This window comes from Mesoplodon densirostris, chromosome 1, assembly GCF_025265405.1.
Source record: "Mesoplodon densirostris isolate mMesDen1 chromosome 1, mMesDen1 primary haplotype, whole genome shotgun sequence".
NCBI classification, from domain to species: domain Eukaryota; kingdom Metazoa; phylum Chordata; class Mammalia; order Artiodactyla; family Ziphiidae; genus Mesoplodon; species Mesoplodon densirostris.
In genome coordinates this window covers 233273070-233294970 of record NC_082661.1, presented here as the reverse complement: position 1 = coordinate 233294970, position 21901 = coordinate 233273070, and the positions used below count along the sequence as shown (strand labels likewise).

Sequence of the window (21901 nt, the reverse complement as noted above, 5' to 3'; positions counted from 1 at the left end):
GTGAAAAACTATTAAACCAAAATGTGTTTTCTTAGAAGGAAAAAAAAACCCACCAGACTATTTCATCTGCTGCCTAGAAACAGCATGCAGTATATTTTGTTGTTTTCCAAGTATGTAGAATATGAACAGTGCCTTTTGATGCTCACTTTATAGCTGATATCTTACATAAAAATATTAATAGAAAAAATGGTATATAAGTCTATTTTTGGTAGTGTATATTTTAAAAAAAATTTAGCCTTAGTAGAATTGGTCCTCTGTAGTTGGACAATATATTAAGGAGATCCTGAACTCTTTGAACAAATATCAAGATATACATAGGCTATTCTTTACTTAGAAAATTTTAATTGTTATTATTCTCTATAAAATTATTGCTTCTGTCAAGTTTTGCAGTTGAGATAGGAAGAAGCTAAGAGGACTTTTGGCCTTGGATAATTAGAATTCAGAGTTTTTATATGGTTCAGTCACTTTTTGGTCAAAGTAGCACTTTGTGAGCTAACCTGTGAATTGAACTAAAATTTATAACATTGTTTTGATGGGCTAATTGCTAGTTTATGGCCTGTGTTTTGAAACACACCACATTTATAGGTTGAAGGGACTATTTCCTTTAGCCTAAGTACAAAACGTAATATTTTTTTACTCAGATTGCTATGTACTATATTTCTTTATCAGTAAATGTATAAGTACAACTATAGAAGCACTCTATAAATATAATATCAAGTTTCAGAAGCAAAGCCCATATTATTGATAAATGTACAAAATACCAATTGAGTTGGTTTATTTTCCATTGAGTAAAGCATAGTGAAATCGGTGTTTATGTGCATTGATCTTGGGTTATCCCTAAGAAACTCCAGGGTTCAAATTAGCCTGGGTGTACCACCCATGTCCACTCCAACCTTCATGTTTATCAAGGTAAAATTGTGTTGAAATAAACATTGGAAGATGCCCATGGATTAATTTCTGTGGAGGGAAATGTGGAGTGTAATCTTTTGCCTTGGTGAAAAGTAATGTCAGCAAAGGAAGATAGTATGCATTGTTAGGTGAAATCAATTTCTGCTACTCCTGTCCTGCTCCAGTTATTCCATTTTATGACTAAGTATAAGAAGCTTATAGGGGACTGATCTGCCCTGTCCTTGAGTAATAAATATAATAAATACTAGTCTGTACTTGTCTTAACAAAGCCTAAAACAAACATGAAAAGGAACTGTCTGATCCACAAGTAAATTAACTGTCTTCCAGAACAAAATTTCACCCCTCTCTAAAGAAAGACAACAAAATCTAAGCAAAATAATTGTAATGAGTCCACAATATCCAATATAAAAAGATTCCAAGACATACCAAGAAATGTGATTCTACGAGAAAAATTCTTTAATAGCAAGGTCCCAGAAATGATAGAGATTATGGAATTAAGAAATCTAATATATATGTGTGGAAAGATAAATAGATAAATACTCCCCCATTAGTTTCACTCTACCCACCTCTTTCCAAGGGTGGGCTAGACTTAGTAACAACTTCCAAAGAATAGAGTAAGGGAAGGGAATAATAGTGACTTTACAATGGAAAAATCTGCCAAATGATACTTTAAGTGGTGAAGGTTACTGTTATCAGTGATGTCAGGTGAATATCATGTAACTCCCTCATATAATGTGACTTAAAGCACCCTTCACCTCTATGATATTGGTAGCAAAAACCTATAACCCCATTATAATCGTGAGAAAAACAACAGACAAACCCAGATTGTGAACAGTTTACAGAATTTCTGGCCAGTACTCTTCAAGATTGTTATGAAAAACAAGGCAAGACTGAGAAACTGTCCCAGACCAGAGGAGACTGAGGGGACATGAAAACTAAATACAGTGTGGTATTTTTTTATTGGATGCTAGAATAGAAAGGGGACATTAATGAAAAAACTGGTGAAATCGTAATAAAATCTAGAGTTTAGTTAATGGTAAAAATAAATAAATGAAGAAAATAAAAAAACTTCTGTGTAAAAAAAGCAGTTACAAATATATTCAAATATTTAATGGAAAACATTAACAAAATAAGGAAGCCCATGGGGAATCTTAATACAAAAATGGGAACTATATAAAACAGAGCCAAATGAAAGTTTTAGAACTGAAAATTATAATATTTGAACTGAAAACTTAACTAGATGTGCTTAACATTTTATTTGATACTGTAAGAAAAAGATCAGTTAAACCAAAGTCAAGGCAGTGGAAACTCTGCCAATGGAAGCACAGAAAGAAAAAAAATCATACAAAATGGAACAGGACATTAGCTATGGGACAATGCCAAGTATATATGACATAATACAAAAATAAATATACTATGCAAACACTAATCATAAGAAATGTGAAACCCCAATATTAAAAATGGATGAAATAGATTTCAGGAATATTGGCAGAGATCAAGAACGTTTTGTAATAAGAGGTTGAATTTATCAAGAAGATATAACAATCCTGAATGTACATACGCTGAATGTATATATGTCTGTGGTAGACAGGCTAAGTGTTCCCCGAAGATGTCCATATCCCAGTCCCCAGAATTTGTGAATATGTACCTTACATGAGAAAGGAACTTTGCAGAGCTGATTAAGTTAAGGATCTGGAGGTGGGGAGATTATCCTGAGTTATCTGAGTACCCAAAGTAAATACAGGGTTCTTATAAGAGAGAGTAGAGATAGGAGAGATCAGAGAATGAAACGTGATGTCAGAAGCAGAAGTCAGAGTCAGAGAGATTTAAAGATTCTACACTGCTGGCTTTGAAGATGGAGGAAGAAGGGCCTGCTGGCCAAAGGATGCACGTAGTCTCTAGAAGCTGGAAAAGACAGGGAAGTGGATTTTCCTCACAAGCCTTCAGAAGGAACTCAGATTGGTGTTATTTATTTTAGCCCTCTAAGATCTATTTCAGAATTGTAACCTACAAGACTGTAAGATAATTTTACATGTTTTAAGGCACTGTTTGTAGTAATTTGTTATAGCAGCAATAGGAAACTGACATAGCATCAAATAATAGAGATTGTAAAATAGGAAGCAAAAACTGAAGGAACCAATGGGAGAAATAAATTCACAATTTATAGCTGGAGATTTTAAAATTTCTCTCTCAGTGATTGATAGAACAATAGGCATAAAGTCAGTAACTATAGAAGACTGGAAAAATGCTATCAACCAATTTGATTTTAGGATTTTCTATGTATAACATCCTGTCATCTACAAATAGTGACAGTTTTACTTTTTCCTTTTCAGTTTGGATCCCTTTTATTTCTTTTTCTTGTCTGATTGCTATGGCTAGGACTTAAAACTATGATGAATAAAAGTGGCAAGAGTGGGCATCCTTGTCTTGTTCCTGATCCTACAGGAAACTCTTTCAGCTTTTCACTATTGAGTATGATGTTAGCTGTGGGTTTGTCATATATGGCCTTTATTGTGTTGAGGCATGTTCCCTCTATGCCCACTTTCCGGAGATGGTGATGATAACATAGATGTATAAATTTATTAAAACTCATGATGCTGTATATACCTATTATCTCTGTATTTTACCGTATGTAAGTAATACCTTAATAAATTTTTAAGTACAAAAATAGTGATTGATTTCAGCACCTAAGTATTTTCTCTTCTTTTACTTTTTACATGTGGGGGCTTTGAATGTTGAAGGTGATATTATACAGAATTAGTTTGCTTTCATTTAAAGGTTGCTATTTTTGATATAAATTATGAATGAAGTAAAATAAACCAAAGAAAAAAACATGGCCTAGGAAAGGTCTATATTTGTATCAACATAAAAACACATGGACAAATATGAACAAATCTTACTATTAATGCTAGAGGCAGAGGTCAAATAGATAAGTATTTTAGCCTGTTGATCCTCAGAAATAAAATACACTCATTGAACCCCAGTAAATTCCTATTCTGCTCTCATTGTTGTAACAGGTATACAGAGGTGAGAAATAGACAGGTAAGAAAAAAGGTTTGGGGAGCTCTGAGATGATTACTGAGGTCCATGTTGGTTTTCAGTTACCTTTTCTAAATCAAGTCTTCACTCCATTGACTGTGAAGTACCGTGACCTGAACCTGAGGTAACTGACGGAAATCAGGAGTAAAGCATTTAAAATTGAAAGGAGTTGTATTCTTATCTTTAAAGACAGTGAGCAGGAAGGCAGGCTGCTTCTAGGTGATGAAGAACTCTAAGAATCTATAGAAAGAATTTTGGAAACTTCAAAGGAGAAAAAAAGTAAGTCAGTTGAGCTCTGAAAACTACTAAAAGAAAGGAAAGAAAAAGTCATTTTTGTCCTCCATGACAATATACAAAAATTGATAACATAACATAGTCAACAAATTTAGAAAATGGTGACATACCTTTTCGCATTCAGATTTTAATAAATGTTTTTATGCATACCTACGTAGTTTTATTATATCAATAAATGTAATCAACTCAGTGGTTGTTTTTGTTGCATGTGTGTTTTATATTCAGGCATGCTTTTCCCCCTCTTTTCTTGGCTCTCCTCAGCCCCATCTTCTTCCCCACAGATCATCTCCCTCCATACCTAACATATATTAACAATCTAATATGTATCCTTTCATATTTTTCTCTGTTTTCATATAAATTTTTGTGTTGTTCATGAATTTTTTTATTGATTTACAGAAATGAAATCCTTTTATAAATACTTTTTGGTATATTGTTTTTCTCGCCCTACTATATTTTGATGCTGATATTCAGCCAAGTCAAGCTGATGTGGGTTTCATTCATTCTTTTCAATAACTGAAGAAGACGATGTATCATAATTTTTCAACCATTTTCCTAATGACATACATTGGATTTCATAGTCTTGTTTAACATTTTTGTTTATGTCACTATGAAAAATGTGGCTATCTTTATTTTTAATAAATAATGTAAGCCTACTTTCCAAAGGGGTTTTACATTTCATGTTTTCACCAGCAATATACACTTTTTTTGCATTCCTGTCAGCAAAATGTGTTATAGCTCCTTATCACATTTAAGCCTGATATTTGTCTTCCAGAGTGTCAAGAACTATCATGAACCTGAAATTTTACGTTACTTGCAAGGTAACAATTTATCTTGCCAAAATTTCCTGAATGTCAGCAGAAGACATGAGACGCCTTGGTCAGAGGCAGAGACCTTTATTACAATACAATGAAGAGAATAAGCATCATGTTAATGTCTGTTCCCCTTGCCCCCAAGTTTCTCGAGGTGCCATGGACTTAATTATGTCCTTCATTTGTGTGTTGAAACCCTAACCACCACCACCACCACCCGCCCCTGCATTGTGACTGTATCTGGAGATAGGGTCTTTAGGAGGTAATTAAGTTTTAATGAGGTCATGAGTTTGGTGCCCTCATGTGATAGGACTTAAAAGAAGAAGAAGAGCGATCTCTTTCGCTCTCGATCATGTGAGGATACTGTGAGAAGGTAGTCATCTACAAGCCAGGAAGAGAGCTCTCACCAGGAACTAAATCTTCTGGCACCTTGACCTTGGACTTCCCAGCTTCCAAAAGTGTAAGAAATGTATTTCTTAGGGTTAAGCCACCCAGTCTGTGATATCGTATTATGGCAGTATGAGCAGACTAAGCCAAGAAGCCCAGGTACATACTGTGCACCCACTGAGTTTACATCCCAGTTGAGCAACCTCAGTCCTTAGGAACCCAAAATGTTTACAATGGACAGTGAAGTCTGGCCTTTGCCCCAAAGGTCATCATTATCTTTATTATACTGGACAGTAAACAAACTTGCCCTTTGCTCTGAAGCAAGACACTGTCTGTCTCTTCCAAGGCTGTTCTCTATACAAACATCCTTGAAAAGAATGTCTGGAACAAAAGAGCAATTTTGCTTTGCTCTGAACTCCAGCAGAAATATCAACACCCAAAACAAAGTTGTCATGATTATCTTATGACTTGGTCCTTCAATCTCTTTCTGTCTGTTGCACTCTTCTTTTATTCTGTCATACATTCAATATACTGTCTTTAACAGGTATCTAACTTTAAATTTATTGTACATGTTTAACACCTTTGTGAGATGTCTCTCTCACAAGCTACATCCTTACTCATTATCTCTACTTAACATAGCCTGTGAATTTTGCCTGTATCTCCTACCCTGCTCTCAGTGTTTAATGTTTCTTTTGGTTTTCATCTATCCTGTTTTGTCCCTTATCTTCTGTAACAGAATTGAATATTTTTAGATAATATAGAAAATTCATATTACATATATGTTCAGAATTTTTGGAGGGGGTGAAGTATTAGAAAACTTATATTTCTGTTAGGTGCTGATAATTCATCATAGGGCAATGATACTTTTATAGGATTTTTTCCCAATTTCTGGAAGAGTGTCCACTTTTTTGTTCTTATAATACATTCCTTTTAAAGTGAACCAAATAATAAATTTTTAGTACTTATGAGAGGTCATTTTAACCACCCTCTCCGGGAACAGTAAATTTTGATAACCTTGATTATGGCCCCACTGAATGCCCTTACTAGGAGCTGAGACACAGAGTTCACTATTTTACAAAGTCTAGAGATCTTTTTTCTATTTAGTTTTGAAACTAATTGTAGAAGCAAGGAATGGGAGATAAGGAATAATTTTCAGCAGAAATAGTTAATTTCATCATTTATTCATTAAGTATTCATTCATTCAGTTATATAATGTACTAGGTACTCCAGGTTTATAGGAATTAGTAATACGTATGTCTACCTAAGGAAATTTATTGTCTGGTAAGGGATACATTACAAATAAATGGAATTTGTACTAGGCCTGTGATAACAGAAAACAGAGAATTGTTACATCTGCTTGGGAAGTCAGAGGTTTTACAAAACCTTGGCTTGGCCTTTAAGGATGAGAGTTTCACCGTGGAGGAAGTACTAGGTAGTGGCTTAGAGCACAGTGTTAGAAGCCTGATAGACTTGGCTATACCACTTACTAGTTATGTGATATTGACTAAGTCATCTAACCTCTCAAAGATCATTTCCTCATTTATAAAATGGTGAAAATATCTATTTTGTAATGCCATTTTGATAATTAATTGAAATAAAGCTCTTAACATAGATCTTGGCATATAGCAAGCTCTAATTAAATTGTATTTGTTGCCGCTGTTGCTATTACTGTCTACTACTACTGTAATACAAGCACCCTCACCACCTCCTCTACCAAGCTCATTAAGAGTTTGCTTTCCAGATAAGACCACCAACACATGGAAGGCATGTAAGCATGAAACAACATAGCATGGTTGAATGAGCGTATGTTGTGTGACATGGTTGGAACATGAAATATGTCTGAAAATATTCAAATATGATGAGGACTTGCTCTAAAGTAGATTTCAGTGTACATGACCAAGAGCAGATGGATGTAAGTGCTGACAGGGAGATAGAATCTACTGAACTTGTTGACTGAGAGATGAGTGAGGTCAAAAGGAATGATATGTAGGCATTAGGATGACTCAGATTTCTGTGTGGTTTTTGTGACTCCCTTTAGCAAAATAGCGTGTAATGGACTAATGGTAACTCCTGAGGGGACAATAATGAGTTCATTTTTGGATATGTTGAATTTGACAATTTAGAGGATATTGTTGTGGAGGTATCTAGTAAGTGGTTGGATATGAGTCCAAAACTGTCCTCTCCATATAGAGGTAATCACCTCTAATGTCTTATCAGTAGATTCTAGCACTCTTTTGTGGTTTAGTATTAGAAGCAGTGGTCATGGATGAAATCCCTCACTGTAAAATGAGAGGGCTGAGAATTCAGCCACCCTATTAAAATCCAAAGAATGTCAAATTGGCATACACAAAAAAAGGAAACTGGTGTAGACATTCTTGAAAAATGTAGGGGACAGTTGGGTACATTCAGGGATAATTTGTGAAAGTGCAGGAGTGGGAAAACTTCTCTTGGTAGTTCGAGTTTATTTTATAGAGTATCCATTAATGTCTTAAGACAAAGAAATTACATAAATAAGTGAGACTGCACCTTGGATTTTCTTGTTTTATAAGGCTTTTCTCTAGTTTTAATATATGGGTGAGGCTGGCCTCACAGAATGAGTTGGCAAGTATTCCCTCCTCTTCAGTATTCTAGAAGAGTTTGTATAGCATTGGTACTGTTTCTTCTTTAAATATTTATAGAATTCACCAGTGGAGCCATCTGGCCCTGGAGTTTACTTTATGGGGAGATTTAAACTACCAATTTGATCTCTTTAGTAAATATAATGCTATTCATGTTATGTTTCTTCTTGAGGGGGCTTTGGTAGTTTGTGTCTTTCAAGAAATCTGTCCATTGATAAAAATTGTCCAATTTAGTGGTATAAAGTTGTATGTAATATTCCCTTATTATTCTTTTAGTCTCTGTGTAATCCATAGGGATGCTTTTTCTCTTCTGATATTGATAATTCCTGATATCATTCTTGATTTTGGTAATTTGTGTCCTCTCTCTTTTTTGCCTGATCAGTCTGGTTAGAAGTTTATGTATTTTATTGACCTTTTCAAAGAGCCAGTGTTTGGTTTCACTGATTATTTTTTCTCTATTTTTCGATTTTCTGTTTCATTGATTTTCACTTTGATTTTTATTTCTTTTCTTTTGCTTACTTTGGGTTTAAGTTGCTTTTATTTTTTCTAGTTTTTTTAAAGTGGAAGCTGAATCATTGATATGAGACCTTTTTTCTTTCCCACTAATATTGGTGTTTAGTGCTAGAAATTTCCTTCTAAGTAGTACTTTAACTGCCATTCCACAACTTTTTATATGTCGTGGTTTCATTTGTATTCAATTCAAAATACTTCATAATTTTTTTTCTCAGACCCATGGGTTTACTTAAAAGTATACTATTTCGTTTTCATATTTTGGGAATTAAAAAAAAATCTTTCTGTTACTGATTTCTAATTTAATTCCATTGTTGTCAGAAAATATACCTTTATATGATTGGAATTAACTACATTTATTGCAACTTGGTTTTTGGCTCATAATGTGCTCTATCTTTGTAAATGTATATTCTACTGTTGTTCGATGGAGTGTTCTATAGATGTCAGTTCATGTCCAGTGTTCTTGTTCAAGTATTCTATATCCTTACTGATGTGCCATCTACTTGCTTTATCAGTTATTGAAAGGGAAATGTTGAAATCTGTTTATAATTGTGGATTTGTGTATTCCTTGTTTCGGTTCTCTCAGTTTTTGCTTCATATATTTTTTAAGCTCTATTATTCAGTTCAGAAACCATTAGGATAATTATGACCTCTTGATGAAATGATCTGTTATTATTATGAAATGACCCTCTTTATTCCTATTAACGTTTTTTTTGCTCTAAAATCTACTTTGTCCCATTTCATGTCTTTTACCAATAATTCTGTCATTTGTGTCATTTGATTAATTAATTTCTCTCCTCACTATGGGTTATATTTTCCTGATTTTTTTTCAGGCCTGGTAATTTATGAATTGAGTACCAGCTGTTGTGAATTTTACCCTGTTGTGTGTTGGATATTTTTGTATGCTATAAATATTTGAATCCATTTTTCTAAGATCCAATTACGTACCTTGGAAACGGTTTGATCTATGTGGATCTCGCTGTTAAGGTTTGTTAGGCAGGACCAGAGCAGCATTTAGCCTAGGGCTACTTTTTCCCCCTCTACGGAGGCAAAACCCTTCTGAGTACCCTAACCAGTGCTCGATGAATTATGAGACTGTTTTTTGCTCTGGTTGTGTGAGCTCTGCGTATTGTTCCCTGTAATCTGGGGGAATGATTCTTTTACTGGTCTCAGGTTGTTTGCTTAAGCTGATCAGATCTCACCTGAAGACTGCAGATCTCGGGAGCTCTGCTACTTTTCAGCTTTCTCCAATCTGCTACTCTGTTTTGCAGTTTCAGCCCCCCTTTACCTCGTGGTACTTCAAGCTGTTTTCTCTATTCCAAGAGACCACCATGTTCCTGCCTGCTCTGGGGCTTGCAGGGTCTCCCCTGGCAGAGAGCTGGGGCAGGCGGTGGTGTCGCCACTTTCTTTTCCTGTCTCTCAGAGATCACTGTCTTTCACTGCTTGCTGTTTCATCTCTTAAAAACAATTTTTTTCCACATGTTATATCTGTTTTAAATATTTTTTGTGTACAAGGGTAAATCCAGTCCCTGGTACTCCATCTTGGTCAGAAGTTGAAATACGCTGACCCTTGAATTTATTATTTTTTTTTAATGCTGTGTTGTAGTTTTCCTTTTCATTTTTCTGTCCCTTTTTGCTTTGTGCTGTGTTTGTGTTCATGTGTTCCCAGAATCTTAGACTGTATGTAGTCTGTGGGGTTGGGCTGACTCTGCATCCATCAGTCAGTGTCTTCCATGTTCCTGGCACCATGTTCGGTATGTGAATAGAAAGATGACTAACACCAGTGGCCTAATCTCAGGAAGCTCCAGGAAGTAGGAACTCCAATCTAGTGAGGGTGTGCAGTGTTATTGAGTTATGCAATGAAATCATGTTAACCCTCAAATCTTATTTAAATAGCACTCATCATGTTTTCTGTAATATAGGTCCTTTAAAAAAATAGCTTTTTGGAAGATTATATCTGAAGCTGAATATGAGCAAACATGGAAGCAAATAAGAGCCTATACTAGTCATTTATAATTGACTCCAGCTAAACAAGATGAGTACTTAATAGGAGGAAGAAAGCTAAAAAAAATGAAGTGGAAAAGTATTTCCCTCTAATTAGGAAGAAAGTGTCCTGATTTTAGCATCAAGTTCTAATGTAACTTTTTCCTTTTCCTTTTGCTTTTTATTTCTGTTCTCTGTTGTGTTTGAAGAACAAAAGCAAATTTCTTGAAGATAAACAAAGGTTTTCCCTTTAATTAGTTTAAATAGGTTAGTCACCAGAGAATCTTCCAGTGACTAAACCATGTTGTATCTGCTACAAAGAGATAAGTAGTCTAGCTACAGGCTGATATTACTCTAATTTGAAGATTTGGTTCCTGTATGTAGGGAGGGCATTTGGTACCAATCTGAGATTGAGATTGAGTTCATAAAGTAAGAATTGGCATTGCGAAGAAAGATAGTTTGTGTCCATTGCTTGTTTTAAAAGTATATATTATAGAATATTCCAGCACGTTTAAAATTAGGCGGTTTTTTATGAGTGCTGATTTAAATTTAACTCTTTGTTCAGGAATAGAAAGCTCATGACCTTAGAGAATCAGGGTGCAGAATAATAGCTAAAAACACTTTGTAACTTGAATTCAGTGACAATAGCATGTCATTCTCACAAGTTTTTGAGAACTAGGAATTTTTCCAATCTAAATGGAAAAATTATAAGGTATTATTTATATTACCATTTCCTCGTATCATACATGTAAGGAAAATTAACTATAAATATTTTTAAAGAAAAAATAATACGGATATTGTTAGTATAAGAAATGCAAAAGTGATTTTGGGAATAGAAAGTTAGGCAGACTGGTATTAAACCATTTTGGGGAGAAAATAGCTAAACTAGAGAAATGTCTTTTTTGACCTTTTTCTAATTTTGAATATAGATTAATGCATAAATTAATGCATGTTTATGTTTAATTTACCTCATTAATAAAATGAAGGGTATTGGTCTAATGATTGTTTTCTCAAGGCATTTGAATTAGACAAAACTCTTTACTGGATAAAGGTAATAAAAACTTGATAAGGTACCAGACAGTATATTTTTTAGTAACATTTTTACTACTCCAAAATATTTTAAATTTTCTTTGTACAGATTTCAAGGTAATTTCTGTATCTCTATACTAAAATCATATGGAACACTTTCACATCTTGTTCGTGGTAAAACTGATATTGTGGCTTTATTTTTATTATATTTTTATCTTAAAAGGTACCTCCAAATCCAAATGTCTCTATTTTAATTCAGATACTTATCTAAGTTTATTCTACTCTTTTTCTGAAAACTTAATACCTAGCTCTTTACTTTATGTACTGTTACGAAAAATAAAGTAAGATGCATTCATGTTGCTTATTATTCTTCATTATTAACCTTTTGTGGTGTATCTGGGCTCTTCTTTAAAAAAAATCAGATTGGAGATATAGTTCAAATTTTTAAAAATCTAAAAATTAGTTAGCTGGTGGATAAATACCTTCTTTGTTATGCTTATTCTTTATTATATTTGGTTTTTGACTCGTTAGGATATATACTAAATGTTAGTTCAATAAGAGGTGGCTTTATGATACATCATTTAGAATGCAAATTATTTTTAAGCTGAAGAATATTGAAAATAAAACAGAACCAACTGAGTCTGAATTATTTACAGGCCAAGGGCTTAAAGGTGCACTACTCCAGCACAAATATTAAATTATGAAATGGGAATTTCAGTTTGCCATAAATCTGTCTGCCATAGCAGCTTAAAATAAAATAGTTTTACCCATCTAAAGCAACATCAATTTGCCAGTCATTGCTTTATGTATCAAAGAGCGTTCTGTGAAAATATCAATATCATTGGTTAATATAAATGAAATTAATTTTTAAAGCTGGGCTAAAGGTTGACATCTGAAAAATTGCATTACTTTGCAGAAGAGAAATTTCTGTCTTCTAGTGAAATTTCAGGTCATGAGGGCAAGTAATTTTCACAATCTTCAATGGGAGCCAGTGAAATATGAACTTCATTGTCACCTAGCCCCAAAGCGATAAGATAAAATGAGCTGATACATCATTTGCTGTGGTTTTATCATCTCCCTCAGTAATTGGAAGAGAAAACCTAAGAGTGTGTGTGTTTGTATGCTCCCCTCTTGCTCCTCCCAGCTGCCCCATCATCCACTCCCAGGCTAAAACCACTTTAGCCCAATCAATACAGAGGTCACATAGCATTTTATTTATATATTTAAAATTTTTCATACTGACTAAGCTGCCAAATAGAACATGAGAGTAATGAATATGTTTAATTGAATTTTTCACCCATGAAAATGCTAAGAAGAATACTGTACTGCATCATAGAACTAGTAAGCAGAAGGAGGAAATTTACTATATAGATGAAAAATATCAAATGACTCATAATTAATTTAAAAGGTAATTTTCTCTGTATTCATAACTTTTATACTTTTGTTGTCATTGTTCTGTTCTTTTCCAAGTTTGGGGACATTCTATGTGTTCATGGATATATATTAAATAACAAAATTGCCATCTTAAAATTTCTACCAGAGTCAAGTATATGCCATTTTTCAATTCGAAAAGACCTCTAAGTTTTGTTTTAAGAATATATCTTTAAAAACTTTACTAACATTTATATAGTTGATGATGAAGTACATCCTTAAACCAACTGGAATTCAGTATTAGAATAAATTTAATGCTGTGCTTTGGTATCAAGCTTCAGAGAAAATTACATGCAGCAAAATCCAAAAACTATGTTAATAATAGAGTGGTACAAATTTAAAATACCTGATTAAACTTACTTTAAACTGGTTTGGTAAAATTGCAATTAGCGTAAGTAAAACATATTTGCACATGTATTTAGTGGTAAGTTGATAGACTATTTTTAGACTAGTGTCTACTTTTTAGCATGTGTTTTAATTTTAAATATATTTCAAATATTTACTGTTTTCCCATATTAAGGTATAATCCTTGTGACTAATTTATAATTATGTTCCATGAAAATGGGATATGAATATTTTCTACCTGTGGTATCATTATTTAACTGATGGCATGATTAGTTTCTATTTTGTATGCTAAGTTTAAAATGCTTTTCTTCATGTTAAATATATATCCATATACTTTGGAAATGGTTTTGATGTGAAATTTTAAGTACTATTGTTTGTATATTTTATCTAATTTTACTTTTATTATTGAATTCTTCAGAAATCAGTGTGGAATTCTCTGAAAGAGTAAAACCTCTCCAAAAATTGGTGAATATTTGGGACTAAGATATGCAGTGCTAGCTGTAAACATTAAGAATAGTGTTTTTGAAAACACTTTTATTGATTCTATATGTGCAGACTCCCATGTAAATATTTCTTATTTTTGAGGTTAAAACATTTGATCACTTTTTAATATCTTTCCCTTTAAAAAGAATTTGAAAACATTTTATATTATTGAGGGTAGATTTTGAAAACAAAACCTTTTTTTACTTAAGTGGAACAAATATGGCTATATTTTCAGAGACTATTTTAAATCTATTTTTTGAACATACCTAATATTCAGTAAATAAGAGTATCTGGCAGTTGGGCAATAATGCAGGTTTCTTTTTTATTCTTTCATGAGGATGAGAAAGCAGAAGAAAGTGTTATTTGGATAAATTCTTTAGCTTTTCAAAATGAATGGTTAAAGGTGAAAAATATTTTGCTTTCAAGCCAATTAATGCAACAGGGTGAAGAAATTTTCCCATGTATTCATAGTATACTATTTGAAGTGTAGAATAAAAGCTGTGTACTATTCAGGCAAAATAATAAATCCTTTTTCAGAGTCACAATTTTCAGATAAAAATTTTAAAGAAAATATGTTTGGTATTTTTAATGTAAAGAAAGAGTATATATGCTTTTATATGTGTGTGAGTATATATACATGTATATATTAAATACTGATTTCTTTTTTCTTCTCTACAACCTTATGTCAACATTTAACCAATAAACTATCTTTGTTCAAACAAATTATTAATATATGAAAGTTGAATTCACTAATAATATTAACAATATGAAAACAAGGTGGTAAACATTCAAAGAGAGTGCTGAGGGCTTAAGCTTTCAAGCTATTCAGGACTTGTGGTCATAACTGCAGAGCAATGGTAATGATACGGTTTCCATAGCAACTGATTCATTGGAGGGCTAGACCTCTGTCTAGGGTGCTGTCAGTGTATGTAGAGTTTCAGTGAACAGAAAGTCCCAAAGAAGGGTCTGCTTCTACCTAATCCAGTTTTAATTGAACTCTAGAGACTTTGAAGTGAAGCCTCAGACCAGGAATATACCAGTCCAGTAAGAAATAAACCTCTTGCTGAGCTAGGCCTCAGCTGCTTTTCAGTACTGACACCTTTTCCTAATGAATACTTAAAAGAAATGTTATTATATCAATTTCAGCTAGTAATTCTGTTAGTTAAGAGATTCTTTGTTTCTATTTTAAATCCCACTATCTTGACCATAAGTGTAGAATTTCATTTGTTACTTTTTTTTTAAGTCAGTCTAATTTTTTTTGTGTAAGATTTTAAATTTTGATAGCTTTGGCAATTTTAAATAATTTTCTGTCTCTCCTCCTGTTTCTTTTTCTCTAAGTTTTAAAACACTACTTTACCTGCTTATATTTAACTCTGATTGCACACTGTCATACATTCAGTATGATACCATTGATATCAGGTTTGAAAACATGTAGAACAATTCTGGATATTATTTGTGGATGTATATGTACTAATAGTATAAAAACTTACATGGGAATGTTAAACCTCAAAACACGGATAGTGATTGGCTCTGATGAAGGAGGAAACTGGGATAAGGAAGGGTTATATATGGGAATTTCAACATTATCTGTAATGCTTTATAAGTTTTAAAAATATATAGGACAGTGTGGCAAAATGTTAGGATTTTCTAAGGTTTAATAATGGGTACATGGGGCTTATGTCATTTTCTGTAGTTTTGCGTATGTTTGACATTTGGTAATAAAACAAATTTTAAAGGACCATACCACTTGCTATATTTCAAGTATATTTTAAAAATAACTACTGCTTAAAGGAATGGGATATAAATTGAAATTTTTGATTGATTGAAAAACTATTACATGAAAAATCTTGTAAGAGTGTATACTTCTCCTAGTAATTCGAATAGTCTAGAAAATAAATCTTTAGTTGCATGACCATGATCTTGCAATGATTGGCATCACCATTATGAGCAACTATACTAGTTATATAGCTTTATAGTATATAAGAGGTAGAATTTTCAGACCAGTGTGTGATATTTTTAGCATATGACAGAGCTTAAAGCCTAATGCTTTGTTGTTTGTTTTTGTTTGATTTTCCTCTTTTAACACAAGTACAGGAAAACAAATGTAGTTGATTAAAATTTCTGATGAGTTGAGTTCTAGTTTAAGAAACATTTAAACCCTTTTTTAGAAATGTGACAATGTAGTATATACGTAAGCTCTGGACATTTGGATTAGAAAACCTGGGAGGAGGCCAGACTTTGCCACTAACTTCCCAAGGGACTTTGTATTAAGTATTTATCTTGTTTAAGTCTCATTTTCCTTATTAATTGTTGGATAGATTGGGCTACAAGTGTTACAGAACATGTATTGGATTCTCTACTACTTGATAAGTTAAGTATGGCAAACTCAAATACCAATGGAAACTAGACAGATAGTAAACGAGTGAATGAGTGGAGACTGGTTCAAAACCGAGAGTGCATGCCAGTTGTACTATGTGGAGTATATAGATCTAGGTTTGACAGATGCTCCAGTTTTTCCTGAGAAACCAGAAATCTGCATATTTATGTAAATAACCATTTTCTCAAGTATTTTCAACTACTTGAAATTTTGGGAAAATACCATACGCCCCCCCCCCAAATTAATGTGCATCATATATGGAATTCTGGTTGCCATTAATTGATTCATTTAATCATTCAAAAACACCTACTTTGTGTCAGACCTTGTTCTAGAAGATGGAAATAGAGTGCATTCAAAGCCTTTGGTCTAATAGAACTTAGATTCTAATATTCTAGTGCTGAAGAGAGGCAATAGACAAGCAAGGAAATACTGTAATTTCTGGCGGTGATCAGTGTTACCAAGGAAATCTGATGAGTTTGGGGTGGGATGAGGCAGTAGTAGCAGAAGTGGGGTTTAGATCCTGTGGCTTCTCTAAGGAAGTGACATTTGAGCAGAAACGTGACTGTGAGGGTGAGCCAGCCGTACAGAGATCTGGGAGAAGAACATTCCAAGCGGAGGAGAAAGCAAGTAGAAAGGCCCTGAGGAAGAATGAGTTGGGCTCATCAGACAGTCCCAGATGTCAGGCTTTATAAACAGTTACAAAGAGCTTCAGAGTTTATTATGCGTGTAAGGCAGAGCCACTGGATGGTATTAAATATACGAGTATATGATCTGATTTATACTTAAAACGTTATATTTTTTTGGCTCCTCTAGTTATAGTAGATTCTCCAGGTAAGATTAGAAGGAGAGAGACCAGTCAGGAGGCCACTGCAGACTCTGGAGCCTTGGAGCTGCTGGTTGTGGTCGGAGAAAGGGGTGCATGTGACCTCTGGTTTAAGAAACTATTTGAGAGTAGAACCGATATTTTGTCCTCTCTTTTTCTCCTAATTTCTCTTGATCTTACTTACATAGGTATTGATTGTATGAAAGAGATAGTAGGATTTTCTCTATCACCTGTTTTAAAGCTGAAAGTGTGATTAGTTGTTTGGGACTTTGAATTGTTGTCTTGTTTTTTCAAAAAACACCGAGCCTAAGAATTGTACCCAGTCTTTCATTTCTAGATTCTGTGGTACCAGAAATAGAATAATTTCTGTAGAAAAATCTAAATACATATTTAGTGAGTTAAATAAGGTTGCTCTCTTTTTTTTCCCCAAAAAAATCCCCTGTATTTTGCATTAAGGAATGTAGTTTTTTTACGATTAAGATCTAGAAAATGGAAATCAAAAATGAACATTTACGTAGGATACATTCTCACTATTCATTATTTTTCCTCTTTTTGCCTATCCTGTCTTTGTCCTTACAATGCAATATCATAATCAAATGTCATTTTATTTTTATTTTTTAATGGTGGTTACTTTTGAGAAATTTATCTTAGTTGTTTAACTTAATTTGCTGTCACAGATTTTCATCAGTGTTTGATAGCAAATACATCTCATTTTCTTCATTAATATTCTGTGAAGTACTAGTGTGGAGAAATTCCAGTTCTGGTTTTCATTTAACACCTTCATAATTAAGCTTTTGAAATGAACTTTTTATAAAACAAAACTTGAATAACAAAGCAACAAAGTGGCTTAGGACTAAAGACAGGATTACTTTGAGTTGGCAAAGATTCTAAGCCATTGCGTCTGTCACATGGGATGACAAGAATTGTAACAAGTCACTCTGACAACCTCCTACTCCATAGAGAGATTATGCTGAGTTCATTCGCAGGTTTGTGTTTAGCCTAGCTGACAAGATGATACTTAACCTCTCATACAGTCAGTCTTTGTGCTTTCTGAATGAATGACTGTTGCCTTAACAGTGACCTTATAAGTGTGATTTTTTGAAGTTATGAACTTAAATTTGTAATTTTAAAGTATGCAAAAAGTACTTCTGGATATGTTATAATCATATGAAACTGAATTTTATATGTCATCTGTAAGCATGTAGGACATTCTTTTGAGGTCTTCTTTTTAAGGGTTGTCTAAAATTTTGCTTTCTATAATATGACTCAAAAATCAATCAATCAGTAATGCAATATGTATTTCCTAAAAAACAGTAGACTACATCATTGCTTTAAAAGGCCCCCAAATATGTTTATAAATAGATGTTACAGTTTTCTTCTGCTTTTTCATTTAAACATCTTTTTTCATGAATTGTAATCTCTTTTCTTAGTCACCCTCCAAATTATTTCAATAACTATTCAGTTCTTAGAAATTATTTTTCTTAATAGAGACTTTTCTGTTTTAATTGGGGGAAGAACAAAAAAATTCTATTGTTACTTAACTCTGGATTCCTTTTTTCCTCACTAGATCCTGGCATATACAGAAGGGCTGCATGGAAAATGGCTGTTCACAGAGATACGATCGATCTTTTCTCGTCGTTATCTTTTGCAGAATACAGCCCTGGAAATCTTTATGGCAAACAGAGGTAATACGTTGCAGACGTATATTGTTACAAAGCTAACCTCCATCTCCTTAAGATTTCATTTTGAACGTACCATATTGTTTCCATTTAGACAGAATTTTGTAGCCCACTCTCTGTGCTACTGATCTCTTTTTGAACCACGTGCATCTTCATGGTTTTTCCCCCTTTGGTCACTCTTAGAAATATCTGTAGTAATTTATTTTTCTGGCCAAATCACAAATTAGTATAGTGCTTTATAAATATGGGGAATAACTACCCATTTAATCAGTCGTAGAGTTTTCATATTGCTCTGATGCTTAAACTCCTTCTGGAAGGTGGTTGCATTTCGAGAGGGGAGAGGGTAATCAAATGATTCATACATTTATTTAATTTTTTGTCTAATCTATTGCCATTTATAAAGGGACCATCAGAAAATGGTACTGAACTGTCCTGGTTGCTTTGTATTACATCATTCTTGAAAGAACTAAAATTCAATTTGTGGGTTTAGAATTGAACTTGGTGAAATTCATTAAGACAAAAAAGACAAGGTGAACTTGAAGGAAAAGCATCGTTGGGTATGAGTGGAGGCATACACGGAGAATATGTGAAAGCTTGTGATTTATTGTATATACTCATTTCATTTAAATAGATTTAAGTTTTCTTATTTTCTCTTTCTATAATCTACAAGTTATCATTTAAAAAATCTACACATAATGTATATTCCATACATACTTTCTTTTTTAATGAAATCATGTGTTTTAGGGAACGCAGATTTTTTTAGAAAAAGATGTTTTTCCCTTCCATATTTGGTCTTCTCCCACACACATACCTCTTTTTCTAATGTAAACATTATTCGTCCAGGCAAATAATCATGTGAATGTTTCACACTTTAGTTCAGTCTGCATTCTTGCCGTCCCAAAGGGGTTTCGACCTTACAATAGTTATTACTTGCTCATCTTCATTTATTTTCCTTCTTTGAAATTTCTCATGCTTCCTTGCTTTGTATCTTTGTGTGTTTTTTCTATTGCCTTTCCCTCATGGCCTTGGTCACCTGCCATAACCTGAGTTTTTCCTTTTTTTTCCCCCTGTATTCAATGTAATAGTGGATATGTAAGAAAGGCCTATTAAAAAGTTATGTTGGGACTTCCCTGGTGGCGCAGTGGTTGAGAGTCCGCCTGCCGATGCAGGGGACACGGGTTCGTGCCCCGGTCTGGGAAGATCCCACATGCCGTGGAGTGGCTGGGCCCGTGAGCCATGGCCGCTGAGCCTGTGTGTCCAGAGCCTATGCTCCACAACGGGAGAGGCCACAACAGTGAGAGGCCCACATACAGCAAAAAAAAAAAAAAAAAAAAAAAAAAAAAAGAGTTATGTTGGATATGTATATGACAGTTCCAAATATCTTTTAGGTGTTTAGTGAATGATCATGTAATTATTTACCTAAAACATGTTATAAAGCCCGTGTTTAAAAATTGCGCTAACACTGATAAAATTTTTTGGCTCATAGTATTTTTTCAGGCTAGGTGGAGAAAAGGATCATCTTCTAGATGAGTACTTGTAGATTATTTATGGTTCTGATACATAAGTTAATATAATTAAAATTTCAAGACTAACCAAATTAATATCTTCTAAATTCTCTGTCATGATTTTATGACTTTGTTATTTTCATATTTTTTAAGAAGGATAAAAATTTATAGATGACTGTCACAAATTAACATTTATATGCTGAATATATTTATATATGTCATGTACATTTATTGATATTCTCAAAATGTGTAATTATTGAGATAGAAATGATTAAAAAGCATTTAAATTGATTATTGACCAGAGAGGAAAAATTTTTCTTCAGGTCGCACATTTTTCTGAATTATAGGAACATACAAAGCATAAACATATAAGGATTGTAAAGAGAATTTTTTTTAAGCTGTTGATGATTAGTAGTAAGTACAGCTGACAGTTTATTAGCTATATATGTAGAATTTTGGGTATTAGTTTGTTGAATATATAATCTTAAAATTTTAAAGGTCTTTATAGATATTCACAGATATATTTTTAACTTGCTAAAATTCAATTTTGCAAATTCGAAGTTGTAGCAAGATAAAATCTCAACTTCATGTCACATTAATGCAACAATAGTTGTTATTAGTTCTGACAGTATTTAGAGAAGGTACTGTTTGTGGTAGTTCATGTGTAAAATGAGTATCATCACCGGCTAATTATTAATGCTAAAACTTGATATATACTATAATAAAAGTAATACAGTAAGAATTCTATTTAAAAGATACCTGAACTAAGAGTAAACATTTTATTGGACCAAGAAGTCAGTTTTCCAGAAAGAAAATCATATTTCATTCTAACTTTTAAAAATTATTTTTCCTAGTTGCTATAATGTTCAACTTCCCAGACCCTGCAACAGTAAAGAAAGTGGTTAACTATCTACCTCGTGTTGGTATTGGAACCAGTTTTGGATTGCTTCAAACCAGGTGCTGTTTTATATGTGAAAAATATGGAAAATAATATGTATTAATATTTGTTCTAATTTGTTTTGAAATGCATGACCTTCTGTTTTATGCTCCATTGTAAATGATGATTATTAGTATACTGTTTTGAGTCAACTGAACTTCTGTCTGAAGAAACTAGAAAAAGAGGAACAAATGTAAATTAAACTAATCTGAAAAAAAAAAATAACCAAAGGCAGAACATCAATGACAAGGAAAATAAAAACAGTAAAGAAAAATCAATGCAATGAAAAATTGTTTCTCTGAAAAGGTTAATAAGTGTAATAAATATCTATACCAGACTTATGAAAAAAAGAAGACACAAATTGCCAATATCAAAATGAAAGAAGGGGTATCACTACAGATCCTATAGATATTAAAAAATATAAGGAAATATTATGAATAAATTTATGCCAGTTAGACAACTTAGATGAAATGGACAATTCCATGAAAGAGACAAACTGTCAAATCTCACTAACAAAAATGGATAACTTTAATAACTCTACAGAGGAAATTGAATTCGTAGCTTAAAATCTTCTAACAGAGTAAATTCCTAGCTCAAATGATTTCACTGGCAAATTCTATCAAATGTTTAATGAAGAAGTAATATAATTTCTGGGAAGACTCTTACAGATAATAGAAAAGAAGGATAAGTTTCCCAAGTAATTCTGTGAGGCCAGCATTACCTGAATTCCAAATCTACAAAAA

General features: G+C 33.2%; 1 protein-coding gene across 2 annotated transcripts in view; it reads left to right on the top strand.

Moving 5' to 3' along the window:
• The window catches only part of LRBA (LPS responsive beige-like anchor protein), a 767039-nt gene that overhangs the window by 522755 nt on the left and 222383 nt on the right, over positions 1-21901 (top strand). For both annotated transcript variants that reach the window (XM_060116154.1, XM_060116148.1), the window contains exons 41-42: positions 18605-18722; positions 21076-21178. In XM_060116154.1, the coding sequence (XP_059972137.1) occupies positions 18605-18722; positions 21076-21178 (221 nt within the window). The remainder of the gene's footprint in view (positions 1-18604; positions 18723-21075; positions 21179-21901) is intronic.